A 26,698-nucleotide genomic window follows, 5' to 3' on the forward strand; every position below is an offset into this window, starting at 1 on the left:
GGCTGGTCACCCAGCCACTCTGGGCGATGTACAACATACAATAAAACAGTTTAAAACAATAAAATTCTACAATAAAAACATTTTCTAAAATACCCTAACCCACCCCAAATGCCTGCCTGAACAACCACGTTTTTAATGCACGACGGAAGCTCATTAAAGAATTAAATTTTATGTAGTCAAAGCAGCACCATCCGTGGATAAAGAGGAGGTGTCAGCAAGCTTAGGGGGACCCCAAGTTTTGCAGAAGACCCCCCCCACACACAAAAAGCTAAGGAGGGTGAAAGCCAAAAAACAGTCTAATGGGGATTGAGCATCCTCAAGTGACCATGGAATCCTGATATGTGTGTGTGTGTGTTTGTGTGTGTGTGTGTGGGGGGGTAAACTGGGAATGGAATGGAGTACATTGGAAAAGAGCCTGAACAGGAGAACTCCACACTTCAACATTTTGCAGTAGGTCTCTCTTACATATATTAATAGCAAACTCAGGTGCTGATGACTCTATGGCTCAAATGGGGCTACTGAGAAACAAATAAGGGGGACTGAACAGTATGTTATGTTGAAGGTGAACACCAAAGTTTTCAGAACGAGGTGGAAGAAAAAGAATTACAGTGAAAAACCCTAATGGGACACCCCCTCCCCCCAGCAAACCCAAACTCCATAGGGACTAAGCATGCTCAGTGGAAATTTGCAAAGTTCTTCCTATTTGGGAGAGAAAGAACTTGAGGGTTAAAAAAAGGTGGATGTGGGAAAAAGCGAAACTGACCAATTCACCCAATCCTAGTTGCAAATCTTCCATCACCTCTGTTTAGCTAATTAATATCCCAATTAAAGTAATTAAAACTTGCAGACCACTGGGTGTATGTGTGTGTGTGTGTACCCACAGCTGGCAAAGATCCCCGTTTGAAACTTCACAAACGTTTTCTGTTCCTTTTTCTTGGATTTAAAAGCCATCTGCTCCTGAAAGTGCTAGAGAGGGTGTTTGTGTGTGTGTTTGTGGGGGGGGGGAATGGGGGGAGAGCCAGGACTTTCTTTGTGGGCTGCCAAACACCCACCTGCAACAAAGACCATGGTGCCAATTGAGGAATGTGTTAAATCGCCTGAAACACACCACTCTCGGTTCCCTTACCCAGACATAAGGCCCTAGAAAGCTTTTGTGCCAACTTTGGGGAACTGGGCAGGCTGAGCTATTGATCTTCAGATCAAAGATGGAATTGGGACAGTGGAACCCTTGGGTAAAACCACAATGGCGGCACCTTGAGAGGGTTCTGAGCTTTAAAGTAGGCCCCAAAATCATTTCGTATAAACAATGCTTCCATAAAAGATGAGTGGAGGTTCATCCCATTCTGCCAAGAGCAGAGGTCTTCAAAGTGGGGAAGGGGCTAGAAAGAAGCCACATTTGGAGATCAGCATGATGGTGTGTGGAACAGCGTTAGGTTTATTTCCAAGAATGTAAGAACTGGCGTCAGCCAGAGCAAAAGCTGGCTAGGATGGCATTAATTTTGTCTCCAGCAGCGAAATGTTTCAGCCTGTCTTGTCATCTGCATCAGAATTATTCATGCCACTTTGATGTGGAAAGCAAACCAACAGGGCACTTGCACTTTTAACAGGAGTATGGCAGGCAGAAATTCAACTGGCACAGCTCCCCGTATTGTTGCATTCTCCAGTTCAATTTTGGCTTGTTGTGGGGAGCTGAGTGTGCCTTTGGAAATGGTGCTGAATGAAAGGCACAGTCAGCCCTGAAGCCCCCACCTCTTCACCTCAGACTTAGTGGTGACTTAAAGGTCCCCTCTGTATGCCCAGAGATGCTCTCATGTCTTGTATTGCTTCACAATGCTGAGCTCTACCTTTAAAAATAATAAATAAATAAAAGCGGGTCCCAAGATTCTGACTTTCTCATTTCTAGCTCAAATGTTGTCCTTTCTAGTCAAACGAAGCCCTTTTTGGTACAAAATAGGCAATCAGATGAAAACATAGGATGCATAGCTAGGAGTGCATGGAAAGGGGGGTGGCAGACACACTTGCAGTATTGCAGATATGCAGTATATTAGGCCAGGAGCCAAATCCAAAGAGTAGCCAGTGCGGTGTAGTGGCAAGAGTGTTGGACTGGGAGCCGGGAGATCTAGTCCCCACTCGGCCATGGAAGCTCACTGGGTGACTTTGGGCCAGTCACACACTCTCAGCCCAACCTACCTCACAGGGTTGTTGTTGTGAGGATAAAATGGAGAGGAGGAGGATAATGTAAGCCGCCTTGGGTTCCTTGCAAGAGGAAAAAAGGCAGGATATGAATGCAATAATAAATAAATAAATAAAATCCAGCCACCGATTTGGTCATTTCTCAGCTTTTTTGCAGGGTTTTCCCCATTATAAAAGGTCGACATGCTTCTATCCCAAGGTTTAGTTACTGGTATTTTAGCCCCACCCCTTTTGCCTTTGGCCCCACCTACCACAGGCATGGAGCCCCTGAGAGCGTCTCTGAAATGGAATTCAGGATGAAAGAGGTTCAACACCCCCGCCTTACTGAAATGTTCTTTTACTCCCCTCCCCTTAAAATTCCTTAATAGCATTACCTGAGGAGGTCACACACACACACACACACACACACACACACACACAGGGTCAGACTCAAAATATGAAGGTGATTTCACTTTACGCAAAATCCAGTGACAACTCAGTCAGGATGTGTGAGAAATTCAGTTCGTTGAGGGTTCTTGTTTTTTCCATGGATCTCCCCAGTTTGCACTTCTTGAACATGGTCCTGAAGCCAATTTGCAGTTGGAAACAGAGCTTGTGATATGTTACGCAAAAGGAAAAATAAAATGCGTCCGTCAACATGTGCACATTTGAAAAATGTGCCATGAATCATGCGTACATTTCCAACAGATGCACAGACACGCTTTCATCCCGTCCGAAGACCGTCAGTCTGGCAGCGGACGGATCCAGCCGGCAGCTCCGCAGACTTGCCATGGAGCGGAGCCAGCCAGGGAGGATTCTGGGGGAGGAATGGATCGCTTCCCCCTGCCCCCGTGGACCCCCCCGGCGGACTCGGAAAGGTGAGTTCCGTACACCCCTATTCATCGGTGAGCATATGTGTCTAAAGACGTGTATGTTTAAAAATGTACAGAAAATGTGTACATTAGTGCATACAGTACAAAAATTTGTACACATTGCCATACATTTATTTTCTTTAAAAATGGCAAGTTTATGCAGAAATGGGATGGAACGTGCACATTTTTTAAAAATGGCAAGCTTGTGAGGAAATGGGATGGAATGTGCATATTTAAAAAAAAACTGGCAAGCTTGTGCAGAAATGGCATGGAATGTGTTTGACCTCAAAAATCTCAGCAAGATTGAGACTGACACATCTGTCCATCCCTACAATTTAGAAACCCTGCAGATGATATTTACCAGACTTTGGTGAAACCCTTTTGACTTTTTCTTCCTGACTTTCATTCCCATTCCCCCTTTCATCCCCTGAGCTACCTTGCCTCCCCACCCATTTTGTCCTCCCAACAACTTTGCAAGGTAGGTCAGGCCAAGAGATAGCGATTGGCTCGAGGTCATTGGAGCTTTGCGGGCAAGCAGAAATTTGAGCCTGGCTCTCCTAGCATGCAGCCCACCTGCCCACAATGGCTCTTTTTAGCATCCCTTGAAATCCCTCCAAGGTTTTTCTCTGAGTAAGCACACAGGCTCACCCCACAAATTCATTTCGCTTCAGGTGACATTTCAGCAGCAACCCTGGGAGAGGCTCCAATTTTAATTTATCCTTGTTTTTAAAAAAGACAAAACACCCGCATCCAGACTCCATGTCACCAGCTTTTATTGCACTTTATCTTTTTAAAAAAAAAAACCTGCAATATTCCATACACAATGTCTACATCGTTTGAATCTTGCAAAAAAAGAGAGATCATTTTTCAAGGCCTGGGCAAAGTAAACAAGGCCAAAGTCTCCTATGGTAGATTCATCCCCACGGCCTCCGATTACACCCTCTTCCGTGTTATAAACCCACCCGCCACCTCGCACGCACCCGCCTCCTCTTCTCCCTGTGTTTGTCCAGCCATCGTTTCAAGAGTTTCCCACAGACTGAAACGGTTAATAATGAATCACAGGCGGGTACAGAGTTAAAGTCGACACTGACTTGTAAACAAAATTAGCTGCCCTAATTGAAAGCACTTCTCTCTCCGAGTGTTTGTCGAACCTCTCCCTGGCTCACACAGCCACGTAACAATGGCTTAATATTTGCCCCCGGAGACCCGGCATCCATTTCATCTGGTTGGTGGTTGTCTTTTAATTGCTGCTCCCTTCTCAGCTATGGGGGAGCCGACTCCCCCTGCCTCTCTTCCACACACACTTGGAGTTTCAAACACTGGCAGGCACAGAACCATATCCCACAATGCCTTGCGAGAGGGCTGGATCCCCAGCATCTCCAGGTAGAGCTGGAAAAATTCCTGCTGGAATCTCAGGCGCTCCGCTGCCAGTGTTGGGCTAGATGAATGAATCTGCCGCTCTTAGCAGGGGCAGTGACTTCCACTCAGATGTCTGCATGCAAAGGGTGGGCTCTGCCACTGAGTTACTGCCTATCCCACCAAAATATAGCAAGATTCCAGTCCTCATGGCTCTGAACCAAGGTCTGATTTAAATAGGAAGATAGGAAGCTGCGTTAGACTGAGTCAGGCCTTTGGTTCATCTTGATCGGTATTGACTACACTGACTGGCAGAGTCTCTTCAGGGTTTCAGACATGGTCCCCCCCCCCCCGGCCATTCCTATCTGGAGAGGCTCCAAATTGCATATGTGACTGTTTGAAAGCAGAGCTCTAGCTAGCACCAAGGTATGGCCCTTTCCCAAGGAATGCATCTGTGATCTAGCAGAGCAGAATGAGGATGCAACTGGAGGAGCAAACTGTGGAGTGAATCTAAATTCCATTAAAATTTATAATACCCCCTCCTCCAGCACTGAAAGGGTTCTCTCCCCTTGTGTTTAAGGGGGACACCTGTGTGGAGTGTACCATTTCAAACTGTGGGTAGGTCGGTGGGTTACATGGGGAACCAAGCAGAAGTGCCCCCCTCCAGGAATCGAGAAAGCCAGGGAGGAAGGTTGCAGCCTAATTTCCACTAAAGATGTACATCACTGGGAAATCCCGATCTTGTTTGCTCGACGGAGTCCCATGGCATTTATGACTCGATTTGCATTTGCGAGCGAGCTGCGGCCTTTACCCTGAACTCTGGGAACATTCTGTGTGCATTTTTTCCTCCCACAGGTTATGCAATTTGCAGAAATGGCTCGGAAATTTGCACAAATGGCTCAGAAAGTTGCACAAATTGCAGGACCTGTGGGGAAAAATGCACAAAATGCCTGGATAATCCACGAACTCGCCCAAGTCGGCTGGCGCAACAAGCGCCAGAGCAAAGTCCAGAGAGGGGCGAACCTAGGAAAACCTGTCGAATCACACCCCCCAAACAGATTTCTCCGATATCCCAAATTTCTACACACACAGTCCAGTTTTCTCTCTGCTGGGATTTCCCCCCCTGCATTCAAGAATATACAGTTGAGTAAGTCGCCCTCCACCTCTAGACTGACGGCGCTTGGCCCAGGTTGAGCATTACAGGGAGAACTAGGCCAATGCCACCGTATTGTAGAATTGAGCATAGAGCTTGGGATGACTGCTTGTTGGGGCAGAGCTCCTCTGTCACTGGGGAAAGGGCAGTGGAAGAGTTCCTGCTTTGCATACCGAAGGTTGCCGGTTAAAGACCCGGCATCTCCAAATAGGCCTGGGAAAGACTCCCGTCTGAAACTCCTAAAGAGCTGTTGCCAGGAGATAATGATGGTGAATAATGATGTTGATGTTGATGTTGATGTTGATGATGATGATGCCTTGTGTAAAGGAACACTAGGAGAGTCGGCCTTGCACCGGGAGGGTTGTGCCCTCTTTCTCTCTGTGAGTGTCTGTGTTTCTTTGCATATGTGATGTGCGTGTGGCCAATTTCAAACCATATTTTCCACCCATTTACAAAGGCATCTGCAATTCTAGGCATTGGAATTTTCCCTGCCACCCTTCTGTATCCAAACTGATCCTTCATGTTTTTGTCTAGTATGCTGTTGCAGGTGTTGGGTAGGCCAGGAAGGTAGTCTGGTGTGTGTGTGTGTGTGTGTGAGAGAGAGAGAGAGAGAGAGACAGAGACAGAGAGAGAAAGAGAGAGAGAGAGCCAGTGTGAAAGAGAGAGCCACTAGTGGTTAGAGTGTTGGACTAGGCCTCAGGAGACCCATGTTCTAGTCCCCACTCAGCCATGAAGCTCACTGGGTGACTTTGGACCAGTCACTGACTCTCAGGCTAACCTACCTCACAGGGTTGTTGTGAAGATAAAGTGGAAAGGAGGAAGATTACATAAGCCACCTTGGGCTCTTTGCAGGAAACGCAGGATATAAATGTAGCAAATAAATACTTTTTTTTTTTTTTAACTCTCAAATTTTGCTTCAGCCGCAAACTTGGCCACAGTGCCTTCTCTTCTCCAACTTCCCATCCCTGCAGTAGGAGGCTACAAACAGTAGCATACCTTACAGGGCTGTCATAAGGGCTATGAGAATAACTCATCACTCATGCTACTTTTATCATACCACAGACCAGCCCTTGTGAGATAGGACTGAGTCACAGGCAGGGCACCCGTTTTTAATTAATTCTTTTAAAGTTGGGATAAGTGAGAATTTTGTCTGCCATTTTCTTTGTTTTGATAAGGGCTTATCCAAATTTGCAAATTTTTCCATAGCTGGGATGGAAAGAGCTTGAGATTTACAAAAAGAAAGAAAAATAATGCAAGAGAAAGTGAAACTGATGGATTCATCCATCGAGGCCCAGGGTTTTGAGAGCTTTGCTCGTAAAAGTCTGGCTTTGAATTCCTGTGTATTCAACCAGGTTTGTGGTGCTGAATTAAGGTTGCCACCTCATTTTTTCCTAACAGGCTCCTCATCTTAAACAGTCTGGTACCCAGACATATATTGCCTCCAGGGATGTCCGTCACTTGGAAATCCAGCTCTTTTTGCGCTCGACGGATTTCCATAGCCAACCCCGACTTGGCTTGCATTTGCAATCCAACCCATGAGTTTTCCCTGAACTCTGGGGCCCTTTTCTGTATTTTTTCTCTTTGGGGGGGGGGAGGTGTCAGCCAAATCTGCAGGGATTTTCATGGATGGGAGGGGGGAGCCAGTGGGATCTCAGTGGGGAACTACCAACCAAATCTGTTGGGTAGGGATGGAGGCTGGTAGAATGTAGGGATCTATGAGAATTTTGTTTTTGCTAACAAAACATGCGCGCACACCCTGTTTGAAGCTCCAGACCTGAGCATGAGCACATGTCTGCCAAAAATATTCATAAATTGCCAAGCACGTCCTTGCATTCATCTCGTTCCCATTTCCCAGTTCAATTCGCACAAATTTCCTAATTTGTGCAAATTTCCTCCATGGACTGAATCAGCCCCACTTTAGTCTATGGAGGAACGTTGTGTGAATTAGGACATTTGCGCCAGTTGGGGAAAATTGCACCAGAGTAGGGAAAGTTGGGCAAATCTCCCGTTCGACCGCTGCTTGATTTGCACAGGTTTCCTGTTTGTGCAGAGCAAGAAGAGATCGCAAACATGAACTGGGCACGAGGCAAGTGGAGAGACAACGTTCGGAGCATCCTGGCGATCTCAAACACTGCTCGTTCTCCTATCCCCAGTAGCATGTGGCAGCTCATGGGTGGAGTCAAAATAGTATCTGGGGAGCATGGGGGGTGGTGCCATAACAGAATAATTCCCTTTATTTTTAATGTTCCTGTTGTGAGTGCCATTCCTTTTAGCCAAATCAGCACCACCACAAGAGGGAAGTATCAGCATGGCTGGGGGAATCCCAAGATTTGGGGAAGTAAAAAAAAATCTTATGGTGGGGAGGTGAAGACCCCAAAACAGTCCAATAAGGACTGCGTGTGGTCAGTGGCCATGCAATACTGACTGACGGGCGTGCGTGCGTGCGTGGAAAACTGGGGACAGAAGGGAAATGGGATGGGGTGACTGGCATCCTGAATAGCAGTACTCTATGCTGCCACATTTTGTTGCAGCTCATGTTTGTCTGAAACTGATGACACTTTCAGTCCCAGGTATCAGTTAACTGATATGACTGACAAGTTTAATTGGGTTGGCTCAGTACAATTCCACCTGGATGTCGACTTCATTCTCCAGGCAAGAGGGAATGTGAAGTTGATTTTTAAAAGAATAAATAAGTCAATGCTATTCACAGCTGAGTGGACAATAAACATTTTTATTTGAATTACACACACAAGAAAGGGAGTGTTTTATGAAGAGAAATTAAAAAGTTAAAAAAGAAAAGAAGAAAGCCACAAACAATTTTACGGCATGTTCAGGAATATAAATGGGAACCCGCAGAAGTCGATGGGATTGTGTTTGATTTGCGGAACCAGGAAGAAGACAGATGGGAGCCCAGTGCCTCTGTCTTCTGCGTGTGGTGTTTGGTGATAAAACAGTGCTCGGGATATTGGCAGCACAATATTCAACCCATCAATACGAAACACGGTAATTAATGGTAATTGGGAAGGCAGCACATCTGTCTCCTTCTCCCCGTCTCCTTTTACAATGTGGAGCTTTTCATAAACACAACCCCGCCTAAGCAGCCACCCTGCCTTCCTAAACTGGCTGGGCCAGATAGAGAGAGAGAGAGAGAGAGATTCCTGTGAGTCATTTCTCGCCCAGGAACATATTTGGCTCCAAGACATCAGAGGTGCTTTAAGGTAATTAGCAAAGAGCAAATGTTCGAAAAGCAGCCAATTTGCTTCAACCCCAGGATTGCTCCCAGTTTCAAAGCACCTTGAAGGGGGTGGCGGGGAATAGGTAGCTTGGGGCCTCCGGGAACAGCGTGGGCGGCGGGCCTCTCTTTTCTTCCAAAGGGAATTGCTGAGGACAAAACAGCCAACCTGGCATGGCGGGATGTTGTGTAATATACCACCAGAAGCCATTCCAGCAGGCTGTACAGAGGGAGATGAGAAGGAAATCAGGGCCGTTCCACCCGATGAAAGACTTTTGTTTTCCTCTTCCCTCCCCATTTCCCTTTCTTTGTGTGTTGCATCTTTTTCGATTGCAAAAAAGATTACTGATTGGATGTGAGTGAGCTGCTATAGGAGCTTTTTTTTTTTTTTAACTGAGCAACAGAATAAAAAAGGCTTTCCTCCATGAATGCAAACCTCCATTCATAGGCCTTTCTGAAGGGACACTTCAGGATCTCGTTGGCTTCAGCTGCCCCTGATAGAGTTGCTCAGGGGACTGGGGTTTGGGGAGTGGAGTCAGGAAGTGGAAAGATGGTAGGGGCTGGCAAATCAAGGGGCAGAGTTTTGTGGGCAGGGGCAGATCCTAGTGGCACCTGGTGGGGAAAAAATACGGCAGCTGGGACCTTGGGGTTACACGCACCTGGGGAGGGGTAGAGTGAACAGGCAAGGAGAAGCTAGCCTTCCCTGTTGATTCAACCCCATGTTGATAGATTTACTCCTTCGCCTCAAGGTTGAGGGCTATATAGCTCCATGGCAGAGCACCTCCTACTTTGCATGCAAAAGATCCCCGATTCAGTTCCCGCCATCTCCGGGTAGACCTGGGAGAGCCCTGCCTGAAACCCAGGAGAAGGACTCTCGTTGTAAACTGCCCTTCCCCAACTTCCAGGTGTTTCGGTGCACACCTCCCATCAGCCCCAGTCTGCACAGCAAAACTGTGGGGATTATGGGGTTTGTAGTCCAAATCGACTCGGCGGCACTGGGTTGGGGAAGCCAGTAATGATCTAGATGGACGAATAGCATGACTCAACAGAAGTCGGCTTCCAGCGGAGGCTAAAGACCAGGGAAACTGGGTTGAACCTGGAGCGTTGGTAGCCCCATTTCCCCTAACATCCAGGGGCAAGCCTTGTTTCATTGGACCTGTCCCTGATAAACCACCAGCCATCTTCTTGCCTTTTAGAGACTGCTTTTAAAAGATACTCTAACATACACACACACACGCATGTACAAGAGTTCTATGGGGTTCAGGCATCCTTCTTTGGGTCTCTAGAACAGAGATGGGGAATGTCTGGCTCTCCAGATGTTGACAGACTACAACTCCCATCACCCTCATGCTTGGCTGAGCTGATGGGACTTGCAGTCCACCAGCATCGAGGTGGGGTGGCTCTACATTTAGGCCAAACTTTGGTCATTCTAAAAGTTCTGTCTGGCTGTTCCCCAACCCTGCCCTGGAATCTCTGAATGGAGGCAGGAACCAGAGGCGCATGGCCACTAATGCACGGACATGGCAACGCATGCGCACTGACACACAATGCTCGTGTGCCACTTTCCTTCCTTCCTCTCCCCAACTATTAAAACATTCTTAAGCTTAAAAAGAAAAAGAAATGTCTTATGGTCGATTTTTCAGAAGGCGGTGCAGGACAAGGTTCTAGCAGAGTCAAGGAAGACAACACGCATACACCGCAGGCAGAAAGAGCCTCGAGTCATTTCTAGTGGAAAGTGCAAGCAGGCAGGGCGAGAGCTGAGGCTGTAATTGTTGGCTTGAGCATAAAATTACCACACATGCACAGGGGTGTGTCTATTGTTCTTGGTGAAATGTCAGGACACTATGCCAGCTTGACCTCCTCCATCTACGGGGGGGGGGGGGGGGGCTCCCTGGCCAGGATTGGCCAGGATTTGAATCTGGAATCCTCTTGATCTTGCAGCAGTTTCCCTTACAGTCACCCACTTGAGGCTGCAGAGTCAGGGGTGAAGGGACGGAATTGTCCCCTCAGGCCCCCACCTACCCAACTGCACCTCATCAGTTCCTCCTGAACTGGTTTGGTCTAGGTTGGTTCTGGCCACACTTCCGACATTCTAAAAGTGCCATCTGAATTGGTGGAGGGGGCTGTGAGGAAATGGGATGCCTGTGAAACCTCTTCCCCTCTGTTACATTTTGGAGGGGTGAAGGCTATGGGGGGATGAAACACCCCAGTGCTCCTCTCAACACCTTGCTGCTCTTGGCCGCCACCTTTACATTCCCCACAGTGCCCCAGAACAGCTCTACATCATGCGGCAGCATCATTCCAAGGCATTCCTAGAGAGACTGGATTGGCGCCTCTGCCTTCTTCCTGGCTGCTTCGTCGTGGACCTGTAGCTGCATTCGATATCAGCTTCTTCTCCCCGGCAAAGCACCCCCTGCTGGCTGCTGTCACCCTTTAGCTGCCCCCATCTCCACCATGGCAGGATCCCAGACTTGTGTATGCCAGGTAAATACAAGCCCGCAACACCGGGACACCGGATTTCGGGGGGGGGGGGCAGAGCAGCTGGGCAGGGAAAGGGTTAAGTACCCCGTTGCCCCCAACTCTTCCATCCCTCCCCAAGAGAGCCTTGCAACGGAGAAAGGGCCTTTGGGCCAATGTTATGCGTGGCTGTAGAGTAGGCCTAAGAAACCCTGAACGGCAGAGGCCCATCTCAATGGGCAAAGTTCAGTCCCAGGGATTAGCTTTGTTTGACCAGAGAAGGAAGAGGAAGGGAACACAGGGTGGTCTTTGTTCTTTCGAAACCATCCACAGAGTTCCCTTTGTTGAATGCCCAATCAGTTCTGCACTCATGTCGAGAAAGGTCAGAAAGGTTTGCCTCCCATTCCACACGCGGGTTGCACGGCTGGGGCGAGCACAGAGGCGCTGCAGCCATGTTTCCGGCATCGATGCGCACGCTCTGTTTCCTCGATGTGATGGGCACGGCCACACATGTACCATGAAACCCTCAAAATTCAGCACCCAGCTGAATCCAAATTTTGCAGCGAGGTAACATAAAAAGCCTACACCGGTGTTCCCTTCTTCCGGCCCAGTCCACGCCGACACTCCCCAAACTCAAGGCAACAGCCCCCAAGATGCGAATAAAAAAGCGTTGTTGCTACTTTATTTATTTATTTATTTATTATTAAATTTATTCATCGCCCATCTGTCTGGTCACCCAGCCACTCTGGGCGATGTACAGCATACAATAAAACAGTTTAAAACAATAAAATTCTACAATAAAAACATTTTCTAAAATACCCTAACCCATCCCAAATGCCTGCCTGAACAACCCACGTTTTTAATGCATGGCGAAAGCTCATTAAAGAGGGGGCATGGCAGAGTTCCCTAGGGAGGGAGTTCCACAGAGTGGGGGCCACCACAGAAAAGGTCCTCTCCTTCGTTCCCACCAGTCTAGCTGTCCTGGCTGATGGGACAGAGAGAAGGCCATCCGAGGCTGATCTTGTTAAGCGGCCTGTCTGGTGCTGCTGGAGGTGCTCCTTAAGATAGGCTGGGCCGGAACCATATAGGGTTTTAAAGGTCAAAACCAACACCTTGAATTTGGCCCGGAAAACAACTGGTAACCAGTGCAACTCCTTCAGCACTGGAGTGATGTGATCTTGCCGGCGGCTGCCTTTAATCAGGCGAGCCGCCGCATTCTGTACCAGCTGCAGCTTCCGAACCGTCTTCAAGGGTAACCCCACGTAGAGCGCATTACAGTAGTCTAAACGAGAGGGGACCAGGGCACGTACTACCGATGGGAGCAGATGGTCGGGAAGGAAGGGGCGCAGCCGCCGTATCAGATGGAGTTGATACAGCGCTGTCCGGCTCACAGCTGACACCTGAGCCTCCATGGACAGCTGGGAGTCCAAAATGACCCGCAGGCTGTGGACCTGGTCTTTCAAGGGTAGCCGTACCCCATTCAACACCAGGTCAACATCCCCCAGCCTCCTCTTATCTCCCACCAAAAGTACCTCGGTCTTGTCAGGGTTCAGCTTCAGCTTATTCCTCCCCATCCAGCCACTCACCATCTCCAGACATTTGGACAGGGATTCTACGGCCAACCTTGGTGACGATTTGAACGAGAGGTAGAGCTGCGTGTCATCCGCATATTGATGACACCGCACCCCAAACCTCCTGATGATAGCCCCCAGCGGCTTCACATAGATGTTAAATAGCATCGGGGAGAGGATGGAACCCTGTGGCACCCCACGAGTGGCCACGGGTCTGAAACCTCCTCTCCCAGTGCTACCCTCTGGTACCTGCCAGAGAGGAAGGACCGGAACCACCGCAATACGGTGTCTCCAATGCCCAACCCCTCCAGGTGGTCCAGGAGGATACCGTGGTCAACGGTATCAAAAGCCGCTGAGAGGTCGAGGAGAACAAGGAAGGAGCATTCGCCCCTATCCAGAGCCACTATCCAGTGCCCTATCTACAACCCTGTGAGCCCTCCTCCCACTAACCCCACTGCTCACAGGGCTATGTAACATCATGGCATAGAGCTGCCTTGTGTGGGAATTTTCTGTGCATGTGTGTGCGTAGATGGTGACCTCCCCGATGGTGACCCCCTAGGCAGAAGCCAGCATCACAACCATTACATTTGTGAACTGAACTTAATCCCCCCCCACCCGAAAACCTTCTGAAATGCCCTGCCTTTTTGCGTCCTGCAAAGCAGGGGCATAGAACTGGGGAAAGACATTTTTGCCCAGCCCTGCACTCAGATCACATCTTTTCGTTGACTTGACAGGAAGCTGCCATGGACCGAGACAGACCATCGGTGGTCCATCTAGCTTCAGGGCAGCTACTTACGCGCCATCAAAACAAGAGGAACTGCATCACACACACCCCCAAGAGAGGTCAACAGAGGACACCGATTTGCATCCCATTTGCATAAGTGGATTTATAGGCACAAATGCACATTTAGAAAGGATATCTACAATACGAGTAGAAATGCAATACGTACCACCTTAGTGGTGAAGAACGTGACCAGGGTTCCTGAGTACCTGTTGTGTCCGCTAACTGTTGAAGGGTGGCATCCAGGCCATTGATTTCCTGTCTTAGGCTCCTTTCTCTTTAAACCAGGCTTGGACACAGAACCCTTCAAATAGAGGGTGCCTTCAAACAGGGGATTGCCCTCTAGGCACAAGACCACCCTATCTTCTTTGCTGACTGGCACTGGGTCCCCCGGGTTTCAGGTGGCGTCATTGCTCAGCCCTACCTGGAGATGCTGGGGATCGAACCTGTGACCTTCTGCACGCAAAGCAGATGTTCTGCCACTGAGCTACAGCCCTCCTGCTGTCGGGAGCAGCCGTGCAATCTCCATAAGCATCTCCTTTCAGCCTTACAGTAGAGGAAAAGAGGAACAGGCCTCCGCCTTGCTGTTGACACAGCTCAATCTTGCGTGTGCGGAGGGCGGAGGGCCGCCTGCTATCGACGAAAGCGAACTCGGTCGATAGGGACGTGTGAGGCTGTACACCCTCGCAACCTCCCCTTATCAGGGGATTTATTCCCTCTCCGTGCAGTTTTATGAGGCCGACCTGGGAGCTATAAAGGCGGACTTTGAACCCATCGCCTTGAATGGGCTCTTTGAACACACCCAGCCAGGTCGCAGCCTCGGCAACTAGGTTTCGGAGGGCCCTTGGCCAAGACACCCTCCATGGGCCCCTTCCCTCCGTGAGCCTACCTTGTCTCCACCATGGTCACCAGCTGCTCTTGGCCTTCCTCATCCTCTTTCCAATCATTACTACTGCTGTCTCATCATTGCTACCACTTGCTGGCTTGACAGGCAGAGAGCCAGGGAGCAAGGAAGCCGCGGCATCCTCTGCTCCTCATCACCGCCACCACCCTTGTCTGGCCCAGAATGACAGGAAGGGGAAGGAGCAGGATGCAGTGGTGAAGAGGAGGAGCACATTTACAGGGCTCTTGTCGGTGGGCCCCTGCTGGGGTGTGGGCCCTCAACTGGTGCCCCACCATGCCGACCCTTGCCACTGGTCCTGATCGCTACCCCTTGCTTGCTGGACAGGCAGAGATCCAGGGAGGCGGTGGCATCTCCTGCTCCTCCTTCTCACCACTACCCGTGTCCGGGCCAGACCGAGGGGTAGGGGAACAAGCAGGCTGCAGTGGTGAAGAGGAGGAGCAAGTCCAGGGGGCTCCTGTCAGTGGCCCCCTGCTACGGTGTAGGCCCTCGGCAGGTGCCCCACCATGCCTACCCTTGACGACGGCCCTGCTTAGCATACCTGGATGCAACCTGCCTAAGCAGAGAAGCATTCTCTTCGAGGCGAAGACTTTGCCAATGCAATCGACGGCATTACCAGACAGTATTAGACGAGGATAGCTTAAGATCTAACTTTGTCTGGTAAGACAGCGATCAGCAGGCGATCGGCCCTGTGGGAATGCAATCAGTGTCAATCGCAGACGGACGAGGAAGGAAGGAACTAGATGTTTAGACACTATAGGCACACTTGCCCATCGCTCTCCCCCCCACCCCAACCAACACACTTCATTTCTTCAGAAAAAAGAAATGAGAGAGTTCGAATTCTACAACTCTACTTCTTAATTCTCTCCCACCTTTAAACTTTAAAGGCAATTCTGCATGTTTTCTTACAGCCGTTTTATGGGGGGATAAGACACTCAATGGCTACTAGTCACAATGGCTTATGACCTCCCAGGATCAGAGGCACGGATGCCTCTGAATTAGGGACAGGGTAGGAATTTTTTCAGTTCACTAATTTTGAACCAGGACTCAAACAGAAACTCAGTTGTCCTTCGATATTCAGCTCTTTCCAAATTTTGCAATTGGTTTTCCAGTTTAAAAAATGCGTACAAAAATTCAGTTATTAGAGGAAAGCATACACAAAAATGTGCATATGAGTGAATACAATGTGTTCGGAAATGCATTATATTAGGAAAACTGCCTGCAAAAAAAAGTGTATACACAAAATTACTTTAAAAAAAAAAAGTGTATTAGGAGAAATGCGCACAAAAAAGAGTATGAATTTTCGTGTGAGCGTTTTCTCTTAATCAAAAATGCTCAACATTTGTAAGAAACAGAAGTTAAGATCAGAGAAATTCTCAATGTTCAGAGTTTGAACATTGCTCAGTGTCCAAACTTAAGATTGGAAAAATGAAAAACCGAGACAAACCGAGATCAACAGATTCATCCTTCCCTACACGGAATACTGGTTGATGGGGAATAACAGGGGGGGGGGCTACTGCGCTCACGCCCCACTTCTGGGCTTCTCAAGCAGCATCTGATTGGCTGCTGCAGGAAACAGAAGGCTGGATTGGATTAGACAGGCCTTTGGGCTGATCCAGCAGGGCCCTCCTTATGAGCTTACATTCAGTTGGAAGAGAGTGTCCAGCCCCTAGCAAGCGTTGAACAGGACTCAGCCGGTTCTCTCCATGCAGTAGTCCAAAGCACAAATCTCCTTTCATCCTCAGTGCCTGCCCTGTTCCTCTTCCCTGAAAATGTGGCCCTGCCCTAGCCAAGCAAAGACAGGTTCCCTCCTCAGCCCAACAGGGCAAATGATAATATATAAGGAATGTCTAAAATGACTTCAACAAAGGGAGCAAGTGAGGCTTACAGCATCGGTAGGCAGGCTATGGGTGGGATTCCTCAACGGTGCAATGCTTGGCCTTGGGAGACTTTGCTCAGTGGGCCACAAGAAAGAGAAGCCCCCGACAATGCAAGGCTTTGGTGAGCCCCAAAGCACTCACCCAAAGAGGAGGCTGCCTGCTGTTTCTCTGCCTGATTGATTGATCTGCTCTCGCCTTCTTCCCACCCACTCTGCTGCGGTTGGGTCGTTGTGATGCATTTCTGCTTTGGATGTGATTTGAGCCCAAGGCAGACATGCAGCTGAGTTGCCCACCCTCAGAGGAGGCTACCCGTTTCATCTCTGCGTGTGAGTCTCTGATCATCTTGGCACACCTCCTTCCAGTCACTAGGCACATCTGCAGTAGTGACCTGGGTTCTAAAGCGAGAGGTCTGAGCTGAGTGTTAGAAGTCAGAACCCCAGTTTTGCATGCAGGAGGTCCCATGTTCAGTCCCGGGCACCTCAAGTCAAAAGGATCAGGTAGGAGGGGATGGGAAGGTTTGCCCAAGTCTCTGGAGAGCCTTAACAGGACAACACCCTTCATTCCAACTACAACACAGAATAGATCAAGGGTGGGGAAGTTTTGGCCCTCCGGATGTTGTTGGATTGGCCGTGCTGGTGGTGATGGGGAATTGGAGGCCAACAATACCTGGGGGGATTGTTGGACTCCTGGAGCATGGTGCAGAGAGAGAGAGAGAGAGAGACCTACCCAGGCAGCTTCAGGAGAAATCACACAAATGTGGCTCCTTAAAGATCACACTCATTTAGGTCACATATAGAGTTGCCAACTGACCAGACAAACACAAAGATGGGTTCTTGGTTACTTTTTCAACAATTGGGGGAAAGACCAGCTTTATGCTCCACTCCTTCAACATAGGTTCAGCACCTTGGATAACTCCGTTAGAGTTCTGGCTGGTTCTGACTGAAACCCAGAATGAATTAGCAGCCCCACCGAAATCGGAGTCACCAGCCTCTACTGGTCCTATGATCATATTGCTGTCTGAGCGATTCAGAACTGAGGCCTCAACTGCAGCCCCCCCCCAAGCTCCCCCCCCACTCCACCCAATGCCAGATCAAAGTCTTCTGGGGTTTTGTGTGTGTGCATGTGCATATTTGCGCGTGACTGAGTTCAAGCTGACGTCGGCGTGACCTGAGCAAAGCTAGGCTTGTCTCTGTGTGCCTCCGGATCCCCTGGAGTTTTATTTTCTGTTATTTTATCATTTCTTCACCAGACAAAGTGGGGCTGCCTTAGCATTCTTGTTTCGACACCCATTAGAAGTCAATTTGCAGGGTCACTCCACATTTCACACCATTTCCTCAACTACTTTCCCAGCAGTTAATCAGTAACAAGGAGGCTAAACACCAGCCAGCCCACCTCGTACTCACCCCTCTCCTCGAGCTCTTTAGCTTTTGCCATGAGTAATAAATTCACAGATGGAGGAAGAGGGGGTGGAGGCGGAAAAGCAGCCGTCTATCAACAGCAAACACACTGTGACACAGACGCAAAAATAGCTTTTCCATTCCAAGCAGCCATCGCTTCCCAAAGTGTCCCCAAAGTCCAGAACTGCACAGATCGGCAGTTGAGTGGATCTGCATTCACTTTGCAAAACGCACACGCATTTTCAAAACCTTTCATCCAGGGCCGGCTCTACCATTAGGCAAAGTGAGGTGACCCCACAGGAACAGGGAGCAGTGTGTCTGGGGTGCCACTTGGATTTGATAGCCCCAGGAAATCAAACGTCTTGAGCCAGACCTTCTTCCAACTTCTTTTCTGCAAATTTTGCCTGGACGTTGTATCCCATCACACTTTGCCTCGCCTGCCCCTCGGGAACTCTTCCGTCGAGGAAAGGCACTACACCGGGGATGGGATACTGGGGCCCTCCAGCTGTCGTTGGACTACAGATCCCATTATCCCTGGCCACACTGGTTGGAGCTGATGGAAATCAGAGTCCAACAATGTCAGAAGGGGCCACAGGTTCACCACACCTGTGCTGCATAGAAGCAAACCTTCCAATGAAGAAAGCAGCTAGCAGAGAAAGCTAGAATACGGTTGGAGACCTTACTGTCTAGAAGAACTCACCTTTAATCGGAGGAAGCACAACATAATGTTGATTCCTTTACATTCAGAGAGGCAGGGCTGGCATGGTCGGGCATCTTCTGAGGGCCCACACCCCAGCAGGGGCCCACCGACAAGAGTCCCCTGGACGTGCTCCTCGTCTTCATCATGGCAACCTGCTTGCTCACCCGCTCTGGCCCAGACAATGGTGCCGGTGAGAAAGAGGAGCAGGAGATGCCGCGGCCTCCTTGCTCCCTGGCTCTCTGCCTGCCAAGCAAGAAAGGGGCAGCCATGATGAGACAAGGGAGGAAGAGCATGAGCGGCTGGTGACTGTGGCCATGAGGTAGTTTCATTGAGGGAGGAGGCTTAGTGCGGGTCTCTTGCCCAAGGACCCTCAAGACCTGGAGCCGGCACTGCACAGGGGAATTAAATTGCACCGCATTCCAAGACCGGTGGTGGACCTGCATTGGTGGCATATTCATGTTACTAATAAGAACAACATGCATGCATCAGTTGCTGTGATGTGAGCACCCTGGGTGGCTACTACTGGGAACAGGAGAGTGGGACTACCACATGGAATTCTGTCTGATCTGGAAAGGGAGTTGGCTGTGGTCTTGTAAATTCATGGTGGATAGGTCTATCAGCAGCTATTAACCATGACAGCTCAGCAGGGAGCCTCCATGTTCACATGCAGTCTATCTCTGCCTACCAGATGCTCAGGACAAACAGCTGGGGCAAACCATCAGCTTCACACCCTGCTTGTGGTTGCACAGAGGCGTCCGGCAGCTCACGGGTAGAAACAGGATGCTGTATTGGGTGGACTTTGGGTCTGATCCAGCAAGACAGTTATTATTCTCTTATAGAAGGACTAGATCGGTTTGCAGCAGAACAAGTCTATCAGCGGCTATGAATGGGACTTCCCAGTATACCTCTGAATGTCAGGTGATGGGGAGAATCCAAGATCTGTGTTGCAGATTTTGCTCACATGCCCAACCTTAAAATGGATTAGGTTAGTGAGCACACAAGACAGGGCCTTTTGGTGGTGGCCCCGCAGTTCTGCAACTCCATTCCAGTTTACTTTGATTTGGCCCCTTCAGTGCAGGCCTTTTAGAGGGCCTTGGAAAACATCATTCTTACTACTACATTTCCATAAGGGAACTGCATGATTTAAAGCAGGTTTTCTCATGAATCTATTTAGTTGTAACCACCTTATGTTCTCCCTAATGTTCCTCTATTTCATTTTGTTTTGTGTATATCACTTTGTGAGGTGCCCTGAAAAGAAATTAATAATAAATAAATTGGAATAAATAAATACCACTTGAATCTGAATGCTAGACTAGATGAATACTTGGACTCAAGCAATTCCTATGTTTGTATGTAATGTCAACAACGACTTATATTATTCATTCCTCAAAGTGATTCACATTTTTTGTGATTCTTACAACCCTATAATGTAGACAAGGACTATACTCCTCTCCCCCACCCCCAGATTAGAGATAGAGGTGAAGTTGAGAGTAGAGATGTATGGGAAATTCATTTCAATTCATTTTTTATCAAGATTTTACCCGGTTCTCTCCTTCCGAACCAAACATGGACTCAGACACAATCTGTGCTCAAAGTACATACATTTCTGAGCTTGCAATGTGATCCCCCCCCCAAAATGTGTTTGACAGCATGCATCCATTTGAAAAATGCACATGAAAAAAGTGTACTTTTGAAGAATGTGCATAAATACCCCTTAATCAACGGGAGAAGAATGCGTACATTGCAAAGATGTGCACCATTGATGCGCACATTTGAAGACATGCATGGAAATACGCACCGATTTTCATGAGAAAAAGAAAAGAGAACGCTTGCAATCCGATACGGACTCGTCAGAACAAGTGTTGAGATGGAATCTGGGGAACTTTGGCGAGCTCGTGTTTTGCAAATTCACACATCTGTAGCCGAGACACAGCAGTTTGCCTATGGCTTACCCAATGAGTTTTTGGCTAAGGTTTTCAACCTGGGACTTTCCGACTCCCTGCCATGTATGCCCCACCAGTGCTGAAGAAGAAGAAGAAAGGCCCAACCTATCAGCAATGACAGCTGAGAATGGAAGATACTCAGGGGCATCTTAGCTCTGATTACCCCAAGATGGCTGCCTGATATTGAGCCAGAGCACTGGCCCCCAACCCCTCAGCGGTTGGCCATCTGCTCTGCATGGCAGTGACTCCGCAGCAGAGGTCTTTCTCGGCATCTGGGACTGATCCTTGTCAATGGAGATGCTGGGGTCTTTTGAATGCAAAGCAAGGGCTCTCCCACTGAGCCATGACTCCTCCCGCTAAAACAGCATTGGTTGCCTGGGTCGCCATCTTGTCCTGCCTGTGAGCACTGCTGGGCCAACTGGCTGGACTACATGAACTTTTGCTCTCGTCTCAGCCAGGAAAGGGTAAGAGCCGTTCAAGAATAGAACCAATTGCCTAGAGGGGTGGTGGGCTCTCCATGGCTGGAGGTCTTCAAGCAGAGGCTGGGACGTCCCCGCTGCCTCTGGATTCCAAGCAGCAAAGGCAGGTTGGACTAGAGGGCCAACAGCCCCCCCACTCTTTATTTCAATTTTTCTGGGGCTCCTTGAGAAGCCTCTGATTGGCCACTGTAGGAAGCATGCAAAACTGTCTGTGGGAGGCCAAGGAGGGGCCATAGCTCAGTGCGACAGAGCCCCTGCTTTGCATACAGAAGGCCCAGGTTCGATCCCCAGCTTCTCCAGGTAGGGCGGGGAAAGAATCCTGCCTGGAACCCTGGAGAGCCGCTGCCAGCCAGTGTCGACAATACTGGGCTAGATGGGCCAATGGCCTGACTCAGTGTAAGGCAGCTTCCTAAATGTCCTCTGGGTTAAAATCTGGAGGCCATGCTGCTACTTCCAATGGAGGTGTAGCTCTATGTTCCTAAGGTTTGTTGGCATCATGGTGTACCTGAGTGATGGCATGATGTTCACTTCCCACAGACGGGGCTTTCATTGCCACTGCTGCTTGTGCTTGCCAGACGAGCTTTAGCAACAAGCAGCCCTCCTGAGCCTGAAGCTGGGTGCGGCCTAAATCTATCCCCCCCTTTTTTATGTTCTCAAATAAATCAACTCCCAGAGAAGGAGGATGCTGGGAAAGGTCACTCCCGAGGCAATTGGGGGGGCAGCACGGTTTATCTAAGGTTGTGACTGAGGGCGTGCTGATCCAGCAGCCATTCAGAAGTTTCAAGATGCAGGCATGTTATCTTTGTGATTACTATGGGGTGGAACTGCTGAAAGAGAGCCAGGCTCCTCGAAGGGCGTAACTGGGTGTGACCCAAGATGACTCACTGGGTCGCTAATCCTATTGCACCACTTCCCGCACGTTACTCCAGTGCCTTGAAACAGAACATGGGAAGGATGGATCCGTCCCCACATCCAGACTTAGAGAAACAAATGGTAAACTAGATTAATTTAGCCTAATCATCATCATTAGTTATTGGGCAGACTAGAAATGTAATAAATAAAGAAATAAATATCCCACCTTTTCTCCAAAGAATTCAGGGAACCATACATAGTGATTATCTCGTTTTTAAAATTTTTCACAACAACCCTGCAAGGTAGTTAGGCTGAGAGACTTACACAGGAGCAGCTGGTGAACTTTGTGCCTTGATCTGAATCCCAGTTCTCCCTGTTTCGAAGTCCAACACTGTGCCACAGCAGCTCCCTGGAACAGTTTGCCATGTATGAAAATACAACCCAGCAGTCTGCACAGTTCTATCCAGTACCACTCAGGGCCTGGTTGGCTTCCATCTTGGGCTCCTGATTGGCCCCCAGCTGGGGTTCCTGATTGGCTCCCATTCTGAGTTCCTGGTTGGATGGGGGTGCTATATAAATCAAGCTGCCTCTGGGAACAAACTTCCATTCCACCATTCCCCTGCTACCTGCAAACCAGGAATTATTGCCTAGTCCTCCTTGAACCTGCGTCCTTTGCCTTCAGCCATTATCCTCCTTTTGCCTCGTTCTTACTTTTCGCTATGGCTTTTCTTCCTCATATGGAGGTCCTTTGTTCAGTCTGCTTTACTCCCGCCTACACTTCCTAACCAGCAAGGGGCAGAGCAGGTAAAGCACACAAACGGAGAGAGCGCCTGAACTCCTTTGCCAGATGACTCATGCAGCAAGCCACATGTCAAATTATTTGGGGTGGGGGGGGACACACGTGCCACCCTCCAATCTGATCCTCTGAGGGATAACTGTGTAACTGAAGGGCAGACCCATTCTCCTCCTTATGGGCATTGCTCTTTAGGTACCCCAACCCCAAGAGTTTTGGTTAAGGTGAAGGAGGAAACAAAGGCCAGAGGGTTCCTTGAGGGTTCTGATCAGGTGTTCACAGACCTCCATAGCTGGCCTGCTTGCTGTTTGTCTCCAAAGGCTTCCGGCGACTGTAGCAGTTTGGTTCTCCCTTTAAACATCGTTACCAGACAGTGTTAGAGTAGGTTCAAGAAATCCAGCACTGTCTAGTAAGATGCCCACAGAGGACCATCATCGTCCCAGCAGCTGTCAGCAAAACAGAACGTCCATTCATGGCCTTGCGTTTCTTCACAAAAAAGGTCCGTTTCCTGCAGAAGTCAATCCAGACAGTCTGTTTCCCACCCCTCACCTTCAGGATCGCAAATGTATTACCTATTTCCTGTGCAATGGACACACTGGAGATAAAATGTCCAGGAGAGGAAAGTCCAGGATTTTCAGGAAAAACAAGCCCCCAAAGGAGAAGAAGGTGACACATTGATCACAAGTTGGCAATGTTGGGGGCGGGGGTGTTCTTCTGGGGGTTTTTGTTTTTTCTTGTTTAGCACCTGCCAGGTGTGCAAGAACACCTGTGACAGGTTTAAAACATCTAACAGCAATAACACCCTCTCAAAGATATCCCTGTAAATCATTATTTACGGTCCCTTTTAATAACTGATATCTGGAAGAAGTCTCGCACACTTCCGTTTTTTCTTTCTTTTCTTTTTTTGAACAGGTTCGACATCTGGTTAAAGAAGCTGAAAAGAGCATGCAACAATGCAGTCTTGTCCAGGTTTACTCAGAAGTAACTCCCGCTGAATTCAACGAGACTTACTCCCAAGTAAGGGTGAATAAGATTGCATCCTGGGAGTATCACAGAGTGGGATCTTTGGTTCAACACTTGAAGTGATGACAGGAGTAGTGGGGAACTAAAACCACCCAACACAGAGACCATACAAATAAAAGAAAGAAAAACAACCTTGTCTTCTTTTTCTTCTTGTTTTTTTTGGGGGTGCGGGACAGATCTATGCTAGAGAACATCAGAAGAGCCCTGCTGGATCAGACCAACGGTGGCCAACCAGCTGCCCATGGGAAGCCCACAAGTAGGACATGAGTGCAACAGCACCCTCCCACCCATGTTCCCCAGCAACTGGTGTACATAGGAAGAGTGCCTCTGGTACTGAAGGTAGCATGGAGCCATTGATAGCCTTCTCCTCCAGGAATTTGTCTAACCCCCTTTTAAGGCCATCCAAATTGATGGCCATCACTACATCCTGTGGTAGCAAGTTCCATAGCTTAACTCTGTGCTGTGTCCTTCCTTTTATCTGTCCTGAATTTCCCACCAATCAGCTTCATGGGGCTGACCCCATTGGGTTATGTCTCCCTATCCACACCATGCATTATTTTGTACACCTCTATCATGTCTCCCCTTACCGTCCTTTTCTCCAAACTAAACAATCCCAGCTGTTGTAACCTTCCCTCATAGGAGAATTGCTCCAGCCCCTTCATCATTTTAGTTGCCCTTTTCTGCACCCTTTCCAGCTCTACAATATCATTTTTTAGGTGTGGTGACCAGAACTGAACATGGTGTTCGAAGTGTGGTTGCACCATAGATTTGTATAGGGCAGTATGATGTTGGCAGTTTTATTCTCAATCCTTTTTCTAATTATGCCTAATATAATTAGAAGGCGGCCTGAGCTGTTGGTTTAACTTGCAGTTCCTTCCTGATGCCCTCCAGATGAGCTGGACTACAATACCCAGCCAGCCAGCAGGGCCATGATGGTTGGGATGATAGGAGTCGCAGTCCAGCATATACAGAGGGCCCCAGGTTGGGGAAAGCTATATTACAGTATGTGTCATCAATACATAGATGAGTATGTTGAATATTTTCACTTGGTCTAGCAAGACACCAGGATACAATAAAGGGTTGCCATCTTTCCAATAATGATTGCCTAGTATGACCAGACACAATTGTGGCCTTATTGAGATGGAGGAGGACCAATGGATCTTGGGATTCAGCAGAATGTCCAACCAATGGGTCTTGGGTCTCAGGCTCCACAAAACACCCAACCATTGGTTCTTGTGTTCTACAAAACACTCAACCAATAGTTCTTGGGCTCTACAACATACCCCACCAGTGGATCTTGGGTTCTAACAAAACACCAAATGGATGGGTCTTGGGAGCCAGCAAAATGCCCAACCAGTGGGTCTTGAGATCCAGCAAAATACCAAATCATGCCACCCTGTGGAGTGTCCTTCCTGATTATCAACAACCACAAGGCTAGATGTGCCATTAACATGACCAGTCAGAAGGCTTTGAACTATTATCCATATCCAAACTGTTAACACATCTACACACACACACCCACGATTGGTCACTAACCTTTTCGGTTTCCACACTCTCCGCAGACGTTTTCCCATGCTGGTTGCGAGAGACTATCATCATCATTACCAGGCAGTATTAGAAAGACAGAAAACATCCAATGCTGCCCAGTAAGATGGCAATGGCCTCCCAGAGTCATCAGCTGGGCAAGGACCAGCGAACGCCATCCGCTGAAACAAGTGGTTATTTATCAAAGGGAAGTGACAGCAGCAAGAGGGAGTGTGGCAATGAAAGCAAAAGAAGAATGAGTCCCCAAAGCCAGTATCTCTGCCTATTAGCCAAGATTTTGCTAACCGCCCAGAGAGCTTCAGTGATTGCTTCAGTTAAATGCAGTAAAATATGGTCCTTCCGGGATCCCAGTCCGGGGTTCCCAGAGGGCCCCACCCCCTTCCGCTGGCCCCACCCCCTTTTCCCCAACCACCAATAATTTGGAAGTTTCCCAGCTTTTGTTCAGTTTTTTCCTCATTCTAAAAAGGTGAAATGCCTCTTTTAATGAGTGGCAGGAAGAGATTTAAACTAGAATGTGCTGGGATTTTTTTGTATTTTTGGCCCCACCCTTTTTGCCTCCTGCCCCGCCCACCACTGGAATGCAGCCCCCAAGAACTTCTCCAAAACCGAATTTGGCCCTTGGGCTGGAAAAGGTTCAACATCCCCGCACTGTTTAAACCGAGACTCTATCATCCTTTGAAATGTGCACTTTTCCAAATTTTAATTCTCCAATGAAAAAATGCATGCAAAAATGTCAGTATCAGGGAAAATAGCATTCCAAAATGCATTATATTAGGAAAGCGGCTTGCAGAACGATTTGATATTAGCAAAAAAAAAAAATGCATACAGAAATGCAGGTATGGGAAGAAATGAGCACTAAAATGCTTATGAATTTTTCATACAATTAAAAAAAAACTCAAAGTTTGGGATGAATTGAATTTAAGACTGGAGGAATTGTCTAAGTTTGATGTGAACCACACTTAAGACTGGAAAAATGAGAAACAGATGTTGCAACTGAAACAAAGCTGGGGGGGGGGTGTTGCCAGCAAATTCTCCCAACCCACTTGCAAATGTATTTTGAATTTGATTCCATATTATTATTATTTCACAATGCTTATTATACCATTTGTCATTCAGAGGTCAGTCCAAAATTGAATGTAAAATGTTGAATTTCAGCAGGTTAATACTTATTTCCTTTTTTTAAAAAAGAATTCTGCAAGACTTAAAGCGCATGTGACAGGATACATGTCTGCTCAGAAGTAAGTCCCATTGATTTCAATCAGGCTTACTCCTGGGTAAGTGGGCATAGGATCAGCCTTCATTTGCTAAATTGAATGTCTAAATAGGGAACAATCTAGCAAAAGTTGAACGCTTCCAAATCCCATTGGACATTTCTGATAATATTAATTAATTCATTCATTTCATTTCAATACTGCCCGATAGCTGAAGCGCTCTGGGTGGTTCACAAACATTAAATTAAAAAATTAACACACACACACACACAAATTTATTTAAGATCCCCTTTTCTATCACATGGGTAACACCCGTTAAAGGAGCAAAAAGGAAGTGAGGCTTAGGGTGGAGATGTGTCCTCTTTTACAGAGGGCAGTCC

The 26,698-nt window shown here is 48.2% G+C and overlaps 3 protein-coding genes across 4 annotated transcripts in view; 1 reads left to right on the forward strand and 2 right to left on the reverse strand.

Annotated features, from left to right (window-relative positions):
- Positions 1 to 25,150, forward strand: part of LOC146335229 (uncharacterized) — a 31,040-nt gene extending 5,890 nt beyond the window's left edge. Inside the window, exons 3-4 of the mRNA XM_084821904.1 lie at positions 2,881 to 3,050; positions 23,452 to 25,150. Coding sequence (XP_084678030.1) covers positions 2,881 to 3,050; positions 23,452 to 23,625 — 344 coding nt within the window. The 3' untranslated portion in view covers positions 23,626 to 25,150. The remainder of the gene's footprint in view (positions 1 to 2,880; positions 3,051 to 23,451) is intronic.
- TTLL10 (tubulin tyrosine ligase like 10) overlaps positions 1 to 26,698 on the reverse strand; it is a 122,537-nt gene that overhangs the window by 80,945 nt on the left and 14,894 nt on the right. The gene's annotated exons all lie outside the window — the stretch shown is intronic.
- Positions 6,473 to 22,252, reverse strand: LOC146335230 (uncharacterized). The gene is made up of 3 exons (XM_084821903.1): positions 22,071 to 22,252; positions 18,473 to 18,715; positions 6,473 to 9,005 (listed from the first exon to the last, which is right to left on the reverse strand). The coding sequence occupies exons 1-3, from the start codon at positions 22,170 to 22,172 to the stop codon at positions 8,373 to 8,375; spliced, it is 978 nt and encodes a 325-aa protein (XP_084678029.1). The 5' UTR covers positions 22,173 to 22,252; the 3' UTR covers positions 6,473 to 8,372.

Source organism: Heloderma suspectum, chromosome 15 (genome assembly GCF_057233095.1).
Source record: "Heloderma suspectum isolate Gila_16-S chromosome 15, 16-S_ref, whole genome shotgun sequence".
NCBI lineage: Eukaryota > Metazoa > Chordata > Lepidosauria > Squamata > Helodermatidae > Heloderma > Heloderma suspectum.

Excerpts from the sequence above, each read along its gene's own strand:
- LOC146335230 (XM_084821903.1), bottom strand. The coding sequence starts at position 22,172 with ATGGCAAACTGTTCCAGGGAGCTGCTGTGGCACAGTGTTGGACTTCGA. Across the intron at positions 18,716-22,070 it reads AGTTCACCAGCTGCTCCTGT|GCAGAGAGCCAGGGAGCAAG; the intron begins GTAAGTCTCTCA and ends CTTGCTTGGCAG. Across the intron at positions 9,006-18,472 it reads TGTGCTTCCTCCGATTAAAG|CCTGCTGGAATGGCTTCTGG; the intron begins GTGAGTTCTTCT and ends CCCTCTGTACAG.